The sequence below is a fragment of the Phragmites australis genome, chromosome 21, assembly GCF_958298935.1.
Source record: "Phragmites australis chromosome 21, lpPhrAust1.1, whole genome shotgun sequence".
Lineage (NCBI taxonomy): Eukaryota > Viridiplantae > Streptophyta > Magnoliopsida > Poales > Poaceae > Phragmites > Phragmites australis.
Window position 1 is genome coordinate 8,576,202 of NC_084941.1, and position 16,875 is coordinate 8,593,076.

Here is a 16,875-nt window from a genome sequence, read left to right on the forward strand (position 1 = left end):
CGACCATCGCAAAGGAGAGCACGGAAGGCCGATGACACTTGAGTAGGTCGTCGCGGAGGAGATAGTCGTGTGCTGAGCTGCTGAGGGGAGGCTGGCGGTGCAGAGTAGATCATCGCGGATGGGGATGCCCCCGCACTGAGCAGGGAGGCCGGTGGCGGCTATCGTGGAGGAGTTTAATGCGCGTTCAGTTGAAAAGGTTGCCACCGGCGGAGCAGTTGATGTCAGAGGGGCTTTCCAAATTCATGGAATTAATTGATTAGGTCTGCATTGTGCAAACTCACTGGTACCGATAGAGAAGCAAATTTTATAGGATGTAATGATGCTGATGAGATATACAATCTCACTGGAGAAGTAAACCATATAGTTGGAGACGCGTGGACAACTAAGATTCTCTGCATCCGTCAAACTCGTGCTTTCTGTAACAGTACAGATGTTGATGTTATAGGTCTTTTGATTTACCTCGTCCCTGTTATTTATTTATTTATTTTATTTTATTTATAGTAGAAAATAGAAAAACGATAGAAATTACGTTGTTGTAATCTACTAGTTGGTGTCCGTATGCTTGGTGCTAGTGACGGGCTGGACCGCTGGAGTCGTGGGCATGGTGCTAGTGATGGGCTGGAGTTGCTCAGGCGCCACGGGCCTATAGCACCCTGAAGTAGGTGAGACCCAACTGTATCCAAAGAATATTCTCAACAAACCTGTATCCAACGAAAAAGAGATGTATTTGTACCAACTGGTAAAGTTAATATCACTAGCACCAAGCATACGGACACCTGAAGTAGGTCAGACTCAATACGGATGCTTGCATTTTCTTGATATTAAATAGTACATACACATGTAAATTCAATAATTGAAACATGTCCCCAAGCCATGTGGGTGTGTATAGATGTAAGTGTAGTGTGCGAGTGTTTAACTTGTACTTAAACAAATACAGCAACGTTGCTCCAGCGATTTTACAGGAGCAGTGATTTGTCACGACTGAGAAAATGAACTCAAAGACAATGTGAACAAAACCTTTAACAATTTTTGGCAACGAACTGCATGGAACACAATTTCTGACCATCACAAGTCCGACATTTGATTGTTTGGACTAGCAAGGCACAACCTGAAACTGAATCAAGCAAGAACCTTATGGCAAAACCTACAACCTTGTTTATTCATTGAAACGAAAGCACAAATCTGGATGCAAATTCAACTGGCGAACTGAAATAAACAGCACTGGATAACATACAAGGTACACTTATTTACATGACTCCACTTTTTCCTTTTTTTTTCAGTTTTGTTTGATTGCAATTTCTGCAATGAACATTGTATATGATGAGTTGGTGACATAGCAACCAGCTCGACTAAGGATCAGGGTTGCCAAGTATAGCCTCGTCGCCAGAGTCGTCTTCGTTTTCGCTAAGCTCTTCGTCGCTGGAATTATCTTCTGGGGTTATGCCAGCATCCTCTGGTTTGGCATATTTTTCACAGTATTCTGCAGAAATAAGGGAACGAGCAAGTTAGCTCCTTAGTGGCAAGTGGAGCGAAACCATAATGAGCATGCCTAGTTGGCCAACGATGCATGAAGTAGTGCTCCAATATGGCACATTGGCACATGAGGTAAATTGAAAGAAAATATGCCTTGTTCGTGACTTAAAATGAGGGTTCATGCTGTTATGGGAAATGATGGAACCCTGGGTTGATAGCACCTAACTACTACTACTCACCAAAAGTCTATCTGAACATACATATCAATAATTGAAGATAGGAAAGGTCTAATATCAGGAATATAAAAAACCAATCGACCAAAGGAAGTATTAACTTATTCAAGCAAGTGAACCATTGCAAGTTCAGTTTTTTCCTTAGCAGGTGAACTTTATATTGAACAGCAGTATTGATGAAAAGGAGTCATGGCATCTGGCAGCGACTGAATAAATCATGTGCCATAGGCTTGTCATCAGCTAGGGCCGCATAACCTTAGTTTCACAGTTTCAAAGGTTTCTACACCACCTAATCAAGCAGACAGAGGCAGCATTAGCTGGTTAGACAGAAAAGGAGCATTGATGATGCTAGACTGGATTGGGCAAGTTATCAGAGTTTCACATGTCATTTTTTTTCTGTATATTTTAAATTCCTTAGCCACTTTTTGCTAGGGCAAGTACGGGTCCAAATGGGACGGATATTTCCCGACCGACCGACCGACCGCCCGAAAGGGTTCAGACGCTATTCGAACCGAAAAAACTAGGATATCCGAGTTTTTTTTTCGGATATCGGATATTGAATCGGATATCAGATCCGGATACAGGGCAGCTAGTCTCCGTCGGATACCGGATATCCGATATTTTTATCGGATCTATCCGATAAGTATCCGAGTTTACTACCCGATTCCTCCAAATCCAACAGCCAACCAACAACCCCCCCCCCCCCAACCCGCGCGAGGCCAGGCGCGGCCCAAATTTTCAGTCAAGACACAAGAGGCCTACCACCAGCAAGGCCACAAGCCAAAACCCTAGCCACCACCGCCGCCGCCGGTAAGCTTCTCGTCCCTCCCTCCCCCCCCCCCCCCCCTTCTCTCTCTAGCTCACTCTCTGTTCCCTTCCATGATTCCATTTGCTCGGCCTTCCAGGGACTCATGCCTCCCTCGCCACCACTCGGCCTTCCAAGGAATCGTGCCTCCCTCGCTGCCGGTAAGCTTCTCATCCTTTCCCCTTCCCCTCTCGCTCTCTCACTCGCTCTCTGATCTGAAATCCCTTGCAGGGAATCACGCCTCCCTTGCCGCATGCGGTAAGCTTCGCATCTCTCTCGGATCCGTGATCCCTTCCAGCAGCAAGCAGCTCGCTCTCTGATCTGTACTTTAGATCCTAATTATTTTTATTAGCCACCAACAGCAAGCATTATGCTCTTTTCAGTTTGTACTACTCCCACAAAGAGCTTCCTCCCAGTATAGCACCAGTGTGAATGGAGGGGACTTAGCTAAGGCCATGATGTCTTGAGATGCGGTTAGAACCTCATAGAAGAAGCAGCAGTATGTGTTTTGGATGAAGTCAAATAGAGAATCTGATGAGAACATTCGTTATCTGTGAACAACCATCATGGCAGAGGCTTTGTTTGGATTTCACAAGTGGTGGTTTATTTCACAAAGTAATAAGAGATAATTCACTATATTGTGCAACATATCATGTTATGCATACATTTATATTAAAAACTCTATTGATAGCAACACTTCAGATGTTTATAATTCCCAACAATTCTGGTTTCTTGCATATTTGCCTACTTGTTCAGTTGTTCACAATACAATCTTGTGCTATTGTTGATAACCTTCTTGTCTAGAGTGTTCGATTTTTTGCCACTTAATAGAAAAGTCATAGTCTAGCATAGAATATTTTAAGTGCTGGATTTAACATTTTAGTCAGTGTTGAACTGAATGTCACAGGAAATACAGTAACAACTGACAAGCATTTTGCATGCCATCATAGTGTCTTCCAATCCATTGCTCAATTGAGAAACTAATATTTGTCTCTTCTTTCTATTTATTGGATTTAGGAATTAGGATGGCAACAACAAATGCGAGTATGTGTGCAAGCATTGGAGTGTCTCCTGCTGCTGCTGCTGCTGCGGAACCTATTGTTATTATTGATGAAGAAACTGCCGATGATGGGACTTGCACTGCAGAAGTAGAGCTTGCTGCAAAAAGACAGGAAAAGTGTTCCTCTAAAGTTTGGGACTACTTCACCAAGTCCATGGAGACACGTAAGAGAGATGATGGTGTCATAGAGAAAAACATTTGGGCGAAGGGCAATAAGTGTATTTTCAAAACTCACGGTGAATCCACCAAGGGCATGAAATCCCTCTGGAACCATCTACAATCGCACTTCATAAAGCAAGAACCAATATTCGAAGTGATGGGTGAAGACCGTGAAGGTAACAATTGTTCAGATGTTTGACCGTCACCACTCACCAAGGCAATGAAGGCAAAGATGAATACTGTAATACATCTTTGGTATGCGCTTGAAGTTGGAATAATAGTAATTTAGATGTTATCGGACTGTTATTGATTATTTTGTTGCAGACATAAGTCTAAGATGAATATTGTAATGCATGGTGGAACTTTTTTCGGGTGGTAATCAGATTTTGCCCACAATGTAGTTGGATTTTGGACTTATGGAATGATCAAATGATCATAACATATGTGATATATATGATTGTTGTTTTTACTCAATATATCCGAAGAAATATTCGTGACTGACAATGTTCGCACCCGACACATCGCATATTCAAACTAAATCAATCCGTATTCGTGACCGAGACTATCTATATCCGGCACTATCCGTATCTGACTCTGACTCCGAGAAAAAAAATGTGAGATAGGATATAAGATTAGTGATATCCGTCCGTATCTGATCCGATTGTACCCCTAGGGGCAAGCACATAAGAAATGGGGCAAGATATAGTTGAAACTAAGAGTGCATTTGGATCTAAAGCAAGGGCAGTCCTGACCTTGCCAGGCAAGGAGCGGCATTTGGTAGAGGCGAAAACTACTTGTTATTGATGGCAAGCTTGCCCTAAACTGGACAGGAAAAGCTTGCCCAACAAGGAGAGCCGAATTGGTTCCCCGTGAGAGCAAGCCAGCCACGTGCACAGGCAAATGAAGTTAACATGGAACCAAACAACAAAGCTTGCTTTCTCTGGACGTTGTCCAAAGAGCAAATTAGAAAAATACTATCGCAAAAGAGTGCGACATGGAAGATAAAATCGCAAAGGTCACTGGTTGGAAAATACCATTGCAAATGAGATGGGTACTAGAAAATACCATCACTGTCCATTGCTCCGTCCACATCCGTTAGAGCTTGATTAGGTGACAGAAAAGAAAGGAAATGTTGATTGTGCCCTCTGCCTGAGCGCTCGTCCACCCCCCTCCCAACTTGAAGCAAAGCAACGGTGCCTGCAGCAGCCTATCTCCCAAATCGTCTCCATCAGAACATCGAACGCTGCTACCGCGCATTCATGCCTCCATATCCAATCACCTCACCATCCAACGATGCTTCTCGCTTAGAGTTATGGCTTTGATGTGCTACCAGCTAGACTCCACATCATCTTCCCTGTGGCCTCCTATTAGCTGGATGTGATTCCTCTAATGGAGAAGGTTGGGATCTTTGCCTATGTCATTTGAACTGGATCACAGCGGCAGCAAAAAATCGAGCACTGAGGGCAAGGACGGGCACGCGGGACATCAAATCGAGCATGAGCAGCGATGAATCAGATTGGGTAGTGACCAATTGTCCATGCGTGATCGTTGAATCATGCTCAGTGTCAGCAAACCAGGTCATGGCAGTGTTTATTCGAGCTTGCAGCTGCCCAAAGGAGCAGTCTGGTTGTTGCCACTGGCAAAAGGAGCCAGGTAAGGCAGGGCCACACAATTCAGGTATCTATAATACATACGATGGTTTTACTAGGTTTCATCTGCATCGAAGGATCTAGATCAAAGGATCATCTATGAGTCCAAGGAGATGAAGTCTAAACCCTAGACACACCAATCAACTAGCCAACACCATCCTCCATAGATAAGACCAATCAACTAGCCAACTACATCCTCCGTGTACATGTCTCTACATCATCAGGTCCCACTTTAGCCTAGCCTTCCCTTTCCACATCCATCCACTACCTTGACCCCCATTCCCGTTCAGCCTTTCTCATCATAGGCAAATGGTGAAGGCTGCTGGAGTGAAGATGGTCCTGCTGCTTCCATTATCCCTCCAATGCAGTTGAGGTAATTTGATAAGAGATTTAGCAGAGAATTTGTTGCCATCTTGATTTCCAGTCTGAAATCATCAAGATATATGAGCAACATTGTGTCTTCATCCTCTGATATTAAGGCACAAAAATTATTATGTCCTACCTCTTCTTGCTAGATGATCTCTTCTTTTGCATTTAGATCGAGCTTATAAAATTCGGATCTATTCCATTGGGTATCTGTTTTCCAGGTTTGGTCCCTGACACAAATTCACAGAACTAGCTCCCATCAAAACCATGGCATGCTCGGCAGAACACATGTCCCCTACTGCGGAATGGGTGCACGACAAGAGAGCTGCAGCGCAGTAGGAAGCATACAGCATGAAATATGGAAGAAGGATGAGCCCACAGCAGCAGGCAACATGCTGTGGTAGGACTGAACAGGAGTTTCGTGGGCTCACTGGCTACTATGGTCCCTCTTAGCATGATGTGCTGCTTCTTCCTCAATTTGGTCCCAGCACTTAAATGCCAGCAGAAAGATAGAGAAGTCAGAGATGGGGTAGGATAGACTTGGGAGCGGAGTTTGAAGTAATTTGACTAGGACATAGGAGAATTAGTAGCAGAGAAATAATATAATGATATAGGTTGGACATGTGCATTATATTGATGGGACATTTTTATTAGCAAACTTGAATTTGCAAGCACCAATTCCTGAGTTAGTGTAATGCATGCCCTCTTATGTTTCCTGTTCAAGTCAAGCGTTTGCTATCGTTATTGTTTGTGCAGTACTCAGTAGTATAACTCGGCCATGTTAGGTTTTGGAGAACTTGTTGAGGTGCAACACTAGTCACTGTTTGTGTTCTAGTATAAATCAATCATCTCAGGTTTTGGAGACCTAAGCTTGCAGTTAACTAGTGCATGCATGCTAAGTTAATTGTAAAAAGATCAGAATTTTTCACATTAATTTGGTGCTTCAACGAGCCAGATTGCAAGAGTACACTGTGTGGGTTCACTCAATATTCAATAAGTAAATATTGCGGTTGCAATGCATTTGAAGGAAAAATATGAATCAGTAATAAGACATAATGGACAAGAACTGGAGGTGATCCTTGAATCAAACAATAATCTAAGGCTACAGGCAAGGTACTGAAAACAATTAGGGGATTGTGTTGAGACACATCACCTTTCACTTTCTGTTCATAAGCAGGACGGTCACGCATCATCAGCGCAGCAGCCTCCCCATTTAATGGGTCAGAAGGATTTGGATACAGTAAAAGTTGCGGAAGGAATACTTCGAACACATTTACTAGATCTGCAAAAACATTGTCGGGGAGAAATCAAGCTCAGGCTATAGATGCTACAATAAGCAGTGAGTGCTCATGGTTATGCTCAAACGGAAGACTATCTCACCAAACATTGGGCTCCATGTCTGGTTAATGACATCCAAACAGACAGAACCAGATCTACATAAACAAAAGCAGGTCAGAAAATGGTAATCCATTGAGGTTCAGCTATACTAAACCAATAGCATAGGGATAAAAAATGCTCACATTTCATCAACGTTGGGGTGATAAATCTTATTAATGAAGCCAATCGACGGGGATTTGTAAGGATATGCATCAGGCAGTTCTACTCTAACTTTCCAGGCACCACCTTGATAAATACCTACCAAATTGAGCACACATTCATTAGACAAACAACACAGCTTCTCTCCCCATAACACCCAAAAAAAATACTCAAATTCACTGAAACGAGGATGCTCCAGGTCAACTGAACAACTGAACAATCCCCAATCCACCAAGCATACAGCAAAATCAGCCTACAATTGCAGCACACTTTTATCAACATGGAAAAATTCGCGGTTACTTGCTTCACCCCCTACATCTAGATCAGAACCAGGAACGCGGATCATCAGGGACGAAACCGGGTTTCGCGAGAGGGTTCGTACTTTCGGCAGGACCCTTGAATTCGACGAAGAATTCCTGCATCCCGTCGTTCACCATCTCCACCTTGTAGTCGCTCATCATCCTGCGACACCAAGAAAACCCCAAGAAAGACCAGATCAAAAGGAGAACCCATCAGGAAACAAGAATCAAAAGCAGGGAACCGTTCCAAGATCCTCACAGCTTCATGAGGTCCATCTCGCGGCGCTTGCTCGGGGACGACATCTTGGAAAGGGAACCAAGAACAAGAACACCCACCGCCTCTTCTCGCCCTGTTCGGGGAGACGCGTCTCTTGTCTTGGGGATAAGAGAGAGAGAGAAAGATTGAGCAGCCTGTGACGGTGCGTGCGTGCGTGCGTCGTCGTCCTCCCCTGCGCGAGATTTATTTTATTGTGAGAGGGAGAGAGAGAGAGATGAGGGGAGGGGGACAGGGAGGCGAGGGTGCGCGAGACAAGCACATGGGAAATGGACAAAACGAAGCAAGAGAGAGGAGAGAGGAGAGAGGATTAGGGACGCAATCACGGCAAAATTGCTTCTCGCTGACGCAGAGCACGGGCGCTAATCGCCGCCCCAACCACGCCGTCTTCCTGTGAAACCTGTGGATTAGTTTTCTCTGGATGAAGGGTTTGCTGTGATTGGAGACGAAGAAGAGCTCATGGAGGCGAGTTCGGCGCCGGTTAATTTGTTCCGGTTCTTTCTTCTCGTGATCTCTATTTGGCTGGGCCGGCTGCCAAAACCACCGCCTGCTTCGCTTCAGCGGCAATGGTGCGAGAGGCGTGTTCCGGCGAACTTCTCTCGGCGCCCCTAAGCCTGCGCGTGGCAGGCCAGCAATGGACGCCTTCCATTGATTAAGGGCGCGTTTGAAATGCTCGCGTGGCTTGCCTGCCTCTTCGGTAAGGTTTCACCTATTTAGATCACGCACACACTGCCTTGATGCTTGTGCTCATCCGGCCAGTGAGAGAGAATCAAAACCGCTGTCAAAAACTGGCAATGCTAGCCTTGCCGAGTAAGACGAGTGAACAAGTGAATTAAATTTACCCTAATAAAGTGTGCTTAGCGTACTACATATACATCTTCCGTGGATAATGTGCAACCAACACAAGCTGCCGAATTCAACAATATAATTGTGTGCCAAGATTCTCACGGTATAACGATCAGATGAATGCACTCTCACTAAACCGGTTCAGAAGATAAATTGGGGGCTGGCCCCTCCGATCTTTATCTTTTTTGAAGGATAGGTGCGTGGAATGAAAAAAAATCACGGGAATTTTGTGAAACTTTTCATGAGTTTGTTTAATTTCCTGTAGAAATTGAGAAAATTTCCGATGTTCCAAACTAGACCTAAATTGTTTTATTTTACTTGTTTTGTACAAAGGTGGATTGAATAGAATAATGGCAATGGATTCATCACGTGAATGTTGTTTATCGAGTAGTGTCTTTTAAATTATCTCGTTAAAAAACGTGAGAAGCGCTATTTAGGGGCTGATTGGTTATAAAAATCCGAGTATGCCAAACCATGGGTAAAAAATTTGATGTTTGGATTGATGACATGACAATTCGTGTGTAATGCCAAAACTTTATATGAAAATTATGCTTAATTGCAACTATAGAAATGTGTGCTAAAATGTACTCGTCAACAAATTCATTTTTATTAAAATATAATCAAGTGGTATCTTGTGTCGTCACATCATAGGTTCCAACATTTAATCCCAGTCTATTGTAAGAAAGGAATTTATCTAAACTTAGCGGCTGTCACAGTTGTAGATTTAATTATAATGAATATTATAGTGCAATCGGATATATAGTTTAAGGATTATTTTTTTGAAATAAACATGGTTTAAGAATTATAACCACTTCAAGATTGCTACAACTCAAATTTTTTGCAACTAATAACCTGTTGTCGCCTCATCAATTTGTATGCTGTAGCGGCTGCCAAAACGCGCTCGCCCTCGGTTTTACATTAACGGTTGCTGGGACGTGCCAAATTTTAGCTGTGGATCAAACTTGAGAGCATTACCAATATTTGATAAGGATTTTATGATAGCAAATCAAATAAGCCTTTAGCTTCCATGGTACCTATGAAAACCACTTTCATGGTTACTATTCCCTCATCCAACGATTGCCCCGTCAGACTATTGCCGCTGGGTTGCCTATTTGCCAATACTGCCGGCGTTTGTGCTTGCCCTCCCGATCGGGAAAGGAGCTTCCAACCGAAAATTAAGAAATATTCAACTAAAACGTTGGATATTTCAACAAAGAAATTCGAGCTATCAACCAGGAAAACTGCAAACTATCAAAGAAAAATTCGAGCCTTCAAACCAGAGGTTTTCCACTTTCTATTTAAAATTTCAAAAGTTTTGTCGAATGGAGTATATACGTATAAAGAATATACCATATACAGAAAAAGTATGTTGTGTACATTCTTAACAACTATAGATATTACGGAACTGAATATGCAGTATCTCATACTCTCAGAGTCCTAGTAGGCACGTACTTGGAAGGTCATGATTACCTAACTCGATAACAATTAGCATCCTAGCCGGATTTATCTGATCTTCCTTGGTGGATAAGATGAAGAACTCTCTATTAACTACGGCGAGATACGAGATGATACAGGACCCCTATATAAGGCGGGGACCTAGACCCCTAAAGGGAGACTCTCTTTTTTTCCCAGAGAAGCATAACTCATTTGCAACTCAAAGCAAGCACCAGAGCCATAGGAGGTACTCAGCGACTTCCTCATTAGTCTAGTTTAGATCTCATCTACTCCTTGTAATAGATCTAGACACATTACTTATACTCAAGTGAATATAGATAGATCATCGACCACACAGGACGTAAGTTATTACTCTAATTAGGGCCCAAACCTGTATACATCATATGTGTCTCGTCTCCTGTCCGATTCCTGAATCATGAAGACAACCCCGTTATTCTTACGAACATATTGTTAGGGAAAAACTCTTGATAGTTGGCGCACTAAGTAGGGGGCTTCTGCTTTTCAGAATCGACTGTGTCTCAAGTGCACATTCGCACCGAATTCTCCCACGCCGGCTTCTACGACCACTTCGAGTCGCTAGAGATCGCTTTTGAATAGCCCCTGACTGGATCGAAGATCACATTTGAAACTATGGTTTTCCGTTGGGACAATTAGGGTGGACTAATCCACATCGGTATTCTTGAGTCCAGCCTATTTGACGCGTACCGCGAGGTGGGACACCTTGAATGGGATCCTAAAGAGCCTAATGTTCTGCAGTTCATGTACACCAACAGCGACATGAGTGGTGACGACGGCTCCGTCGATAGCCAGAGCAACCAAACAGATCGATTTGTGTTTATGGATGGAGGAACCGGGGTCCCACCTGTCGATCCGATGGTGGTAGATCCAAATGTCATGGTGAATAACAACATGAAAATTCTCAAGGATCTAGCGGTAGCACCCGCCAATGCCGACAATGCTAGAGATATACCGCCAAGGACATATGCAGCCAAAGCTCTATACGCTCTTAATACCATCAATCATCAACGAACCGTAGGAGGACCAGCACCTCCTGGTCTTCAACGACGGCTTCCAATAGGCATGCCTCCATCAGCATCGGTCCCGAGATCGAGGGACAAACTCCCTCAGAGCAGCCATCACGAGGCTTCATTAGCTCGACTGCAGCTGAGCCTCGATAGTGGTGTTTTTAGCACTCCATATGCTAATGTCCAAGGAGACTATCTGTTGGGAGAAATGCCCCAACCCATAGGCATTACTAGGGATTCGTCATCTAGTGCTACTCTAGAAGTTGTAAGGCTCTAGGATCTCCACAGAGACTACAATCTCTGGAGGTCGTAAGAGCTCATCAGGCCACCCCTTCTCTAGGCGGGAGAGGCAGCTAGCCTCCGTAGGATATCAACAAAGGAAGGACACCTCCTGTAGTCATCTGACACAAAGTGACCGGCAGTTAATGGCAATGCAAGTAGAGGCCATCCTAACACCCGGTACAGTGCGACACCGTGCCGCAATTGACGATCGACTCAACATTGCACCCTTGCGGTTGCTTGCACCACTATATTTGCCATAATAGATAATATCTTTTAAGTAGGAGTAAAAGTATTTTTACGAGAGCTCGGGCTGTGTAAGTTTGACCGGTCCAAAGTCCCTGCAGTATGGTGGTAACTTGTATCATTATCTCTGTAAGGGCATACTTATACGTTTACACCTCGAATGACAATATAAATATAGACCCCTGGCCACCAGACCAAAGGACGAATCTTTTGACGATCAATATATTTGGTGTTCCTTCCTCTTCACTTCTTCTCTAAGCTTGAGCCATTCGTATGAGTGTGCTCTCGTCATACTTGTTCGTGGAAGAAATTTTCTTCTGCCAACAGTGCACCGTTTGTGGGGATCTGAACATAGAAGTAAAAAGAGAGTTAGGACACCACCAAAGACCACCAACAGCCCTAGCAGCCGTTATCATCTCCACACCCATGAAGAAATATGCATGGTAGCTCAGACTAAGCACACCATGTACCCCCGCTGGCTTCGCAGCTGGGTGGAATAGCGACCCTTCGGCCAATGATGACCCAATAGCATATATTGGCATGGAGGTCCAAGCCGGCGCGGAGGTCTTCCAACAGTGGCGCAGTGAAGACCTCGCCGCACCATGGGAGGTTACGGCTGAGACCGCAGGCACATAAGCTGCTCTCCAATGATTCTGGGCACTCAAACCCAAGTGTATTCATGTCTGGGCCCAGCTCCGAGGCATCTCTTATGACAACACCCGGGACACCCTTGCCGAACTGACATCTTCAAAAAATATGGTTGCCTGACATCCTCCTCGACCCCTCCGGTGGAAGAGGATTCCAAGGTAGCCCAGGACTCCGGGGCGCGCATACCCTGTCAACATCGTCAACAAAGCAATCATGATGTCAACCTCGTGAAAGAGGCTCCGAGTCCATCCTGGTTGAGAAGGTGTAGTCAGGACTACTCCGACTTTGAGAGTCAGTTCGCCTGACAGCCTCATCGACCTCCCCGGATGGAAAAGGGCTCACCGAAAACCATGGGCTCCGGCGCGCACAACCCCCGCCGACGCCCTCGACACCGACCACAAGCTTTGGTACCACCAAAAGTGTATGGATGCATCCTACATAAGCTCGGACGTGGCCACAATACAGATGAATATCGAACCCTCATAACTTTTTAGGAGGAGTACCTCAGAAGGCAAGCAGGACACCTAGGAGGGGAGGAAGCCGGCGACAGGTGACACACGTCGTGAGACTAGAGTGGCCCCCCGGGCAGGTCTCCGCGCCTCCAACCGCACTCTGTCGTTGCCAACTCCATCGCTGACAATACAAGACCCCAATGATCAAGACTAAGCTGCCCCGACAGCCCTAACCATAATGGAGCCCGATAGGTCACGAACACGAGAGGGCCCCGCCTTAAGCTCCGGATGGTTGGAGCTCTCGGTAGGCCTCCCTATCGCGCTCGGTACGTGTTTGGTTGGCCAGGGAAAAAGGACATTAGGCCCCGACAAGAAGGCCCTAGGTGCTTCGAAGGTCCGCAAGACCAAAACCCTCTTGTAGATGACTCAGGTCGGAGGGGCTAACCCTTTCCCTGCCTCGGAGCTACTAGGGTTTCCGAACCTTTGACCTTGCAGTGGAGACCTTATTTTGGCAAAGGTATGCCTATGATCACCAAGCAATAGTTTGCCTAGCTGGTATCTAGCCTAGCTATTGTAGGTCTCAACGACAGATAGCTACCATGTAGAAATAGTAGAACTCAAGTTATATCTATGTTTCAACAGTAGATAGTAAAACTTAAGTCATATTCCTGTTCATAATAGACAGCAAAACTTGAGTTATATCCTAGTTTGGCATATGCTAAACATAGCCATCTGACCTAGTCATCACTTGTGTCACAGCTAGCCTTTCGCTGACAACAGTAGACTATCAAACTTATGCTATATCTCTGTTCAAATAGTAGGTAGCAAAACTTTGTTTAAGTTATACCTTCACTCAAATAGTACACATCAATGAAAGCCTACATACCTACAGGCGCAGTATGCCTAGGTCACCTGGAATGCATATTATGCTTAGGTCACCTGGAAGGTATTGCATAGTCTCAATAGTGTAGATACCACACATCAAAGGGACATCCTCGGTAGCGGAGATGTGACATACCCAAGGGACATCCTCGGTGGCGGACATGCCCACACACCTGTAGGCATAGGATGCCTACGTCACCTGGAAGGCATCGAGCCTAGATCGTCTGGAAGGTATTTCATAGCCTTGGTAGGCAGTGGAGCCTACACACCTGCAAGCGCAGCATGCCTAGTTCACATGGAAGGTGTATTATACCTAGGTCACCTGGAAGGTATTGCATAGCCTCGGTAGTGTGGATGCCACACACCAAAGGGACATCCTCGGTAGTGGAGATGCGACGCGTCCGAGGGACATCCTCGGTGGCGGACAAGCCCATGCGCCTATAGGCATAACGTGCCTAGATCACCTGGAAAGCATCGAGCCTAGGTCACCTAGAAGGCATTGCATAGCCTTGGTAGGCAGTGGAGCCTACACACCTACAAACGAAGCATGCCTAGGTCACCTGGAAGGCATATTATGCCTAGATCATCTGGAAGGCATTGCATAACCTCATTAGTATGGATGCCACACACCAAAGGGATATCCTCGGTAGCCTGGGTCACCTAGAGGGCAACAAGAATTCAGCTTTGTTCCCACCTAACTCAACAAAACACCACTAGAGAATCACACCCACCAGCCGCTAATGGCCGCAGGAGGCGAGGGGGCCAGGAAAGGGGAGACAGTCAAAGCATTGGTGTGACCAAAAATGTAAGGCAAAATGTGAAGTCAATACAATACAGTCTCATCTATACATATCCATATATCATACATAAAGAACATATCAAATATTAAGTAAAAGTCCACTCTGTGTGGCATGGAAGCAGGTATGGACTCCTCTACTGCCCACTACCTGGCCACGGCTAAGAGCCGAGGTGGTCATGGGCCGTCTCCCCCGGCCCATCCATCGGCTTCACCTCCAGCAAACCACCGCGGGGCTTTGGATGAACCTGCCTCCGGAGCCTGACTGCGGCTAAGGGCCGAGAGGGTCGCGGACCGCCTTCCCTGACCCAGCCATCAGCTTTACCTCCAGCAAATGTCGTAAGGCTCCGCATGGCCCTATCTCTGGAGCCTAGCTATGGCTAACGGCCGAGGGGGTAATGGATCGCCTCCTCTGGCCCAGCCATCGGCTTCACCTCTGACAAACCACTGCAAGGCTCTAGATGGCCCTGCCTCCAGAGCTAGGTCGCTGCTTACGGTCGAGGGGGTCGTGGACCGCCTCCCCCGACCCAGCCATCGGCTTCACCTCCAGTAAACCACCATGGGGCTTCGTATGGCTCTTCCTTTAGAGCCTGGGCGCGGCTAAGGGCCGAGGGGTTCACGGACCGCCTCTTCCGACCCAGCCATCGGCTTCACCTCCAACTAACCACCGCGAGTCTTTGGATGACCCTACATTCGGAGCCTAGCCGCGGTTAAGGGTCGAGAGGGTCATGGACCACCTGTCCCGACCCAGCCATCGGCTTCACCTCCAGCAAACCACCTCGAGGCTTTGGATGGCCTTACCTCCGGAGTCTAGCTGCGGCTAAGGGCCGATGGGGTCACGGACCGCCTCCCCCAACCCAACCATCATCTTCACCTCCAGCAAAAGCTGTGGAGCTCTGGAGGGCTTCGCCTCCAGAGCTTGTCCACAGCTAAGGGCCAAGGGGATCGCGGATCTCCCCACCCCGACCCAGCCATCGGGTTCACCTCTGGCAAATTACCGCGGGACTTCGGATGGTACTGCCTCTGGAGCCTGGACACGGCTAAGGGCTAAGGGGGTCATGGCCGCCTCCCTCGGCCCAGCCATTGGCTTCACCTTCGGTAAACCACTGCAGGGCTTCGGATGGCCCTGCATCTAGAGCCTGGCCGCGTCTAAGGGTCGAGGGAGTCACGGACCACCTCCCCCGACCCAGCCATCGGTTTCACCTCTGGTAAACCGCCATGGAGCTCCGAATGTCCCTGCCTTCGGAGCCTGGCCGCAACTAAGGGCCGAGGATGTCGCGGACCACCTCCCCCAGCCCAGCCATCGGCTTCACCTTTGGCAAATTGTCGCGGGGCTCTGGATGGCCCTGCCTTTGGAGCCTGGCCGCAGTTAAGAGTCGAGGGGGTTGTGGACCACCTCCCTCGACCCAGCCATCGGCTTCACTTCCGGTAAACCACCGCGGGGCTCCAGATGGCCCTGCCTCCGGAGCCTGACCGCAGGTAATGGCTGAGGGGTAGCGGTCTGCCTCCCCTGGCCCAGCCATCAACCTCATCTCCGACAAACCATCGTAGGTCTCCGGATGGCCCTGCCTCCAAAGCCTGACTGCAGCTAAGGGCCGAGGGAGTCACAGATTGCCTCCCCCAACCTAGCCATCGCCTTCACCTCCGGCAAACTTTCTTGAAGCTTCGTATGGCCCTACCTTCAGAGCCTGGCCACGACTAAGGACCCAGGGGGTCACGGACCGCCTCCCCTAGCCTTGCCATCACCTTCACCTCTGGTAACTCCTCCGGTGCATTGTCATGCGGCTCTGGATGGCCTTGCCTCCGGAGCCCATCTACTGAGCTCTGGGTGGACCGCTTTGACTCAGAAATCTGAAACAAATTTGGAGAGGAGTCTGAACCGATAGCGGATAGAAGAAAGGGTATATCGTGTTGGAAGCGCACAAAGACATGTCTGACCACATGTTCGGAGGATCATCATACACTTTGATTCGAGAAAAGAACACTAAGCGGTTCCAAGGGTTTAGTTATATTACTAAAAACTTGCACATCCAAAGGACACTTACAAAGAGAAGCATTGACATACAGGAAACAAATCCCGAGAGAGTAAACCAGGGAGAGAAAGAGTACAAGTTGACAAAAGAAAACTACGATCCCTAACAGTGGCCACGCATGAAGCGGTGTATGCGCTTCATTTGAAGCCTACCGCTGCAGAAGCTGATTTAGTAGCCAGCCCCCGAGTTTTTGGAAGATGAGGACAAGGACAAAGAGACCTCCTCCACAACCCTCTTTCCCTCCTCCTTGGCCTCCTTTTCCATCTGGGCCGCCCCTTTCTTCGCTTCCGCCTTCTCCTCCTTGTCAATCTCCTTCATCAGGAGATCCCAGTCGACCTCCCCTTCATCGCCAGAGATAT

At 46.9% G+C, this 16,875-nt stretch overlaps 1 protein-coding gene across 1 annotated transcript; it reads right to left on the reverse strand.

Annotated features, from left to right (window-relative positions):
• Nucleotides 1-1,132: 1,132 nt before the first annotated feature.
• LOC133903095 (ubiquitin-conjugating enzyme E2 4-like) lies at nucleotides 1,133-8,488 on the reverse strand. The gene is made up of 7 exons (XM_062344457.1): nucleotides 8,181-8,488; nucleotides 7,840-8,029; nucleotides 7,664-7,743; nucleotides 7,266-7,380; nucleotides 7,126-7,178; nucleotides 6,899-7,027; nucleotides 1,133-1,480 (listed from the first exon to the last, which is right to left on the reverse strand). Exons 2-7 carry the CDS (start codon nucleotides 7,881-7,883, stop codon nucleotides 1,350-1,352), a joined length of 552 nt encoding a protein of 183 aa, XP_062200441.1. The 5' UTR covers nucleotides 7,884-8,029; nucleotides 8,181-8,488; the 3' UTR covers nucleotides 1,133-1,349.
• Between the last annotated feature and the right edge of the window lie 8,387 nt (nucleotides 8,489-16,875).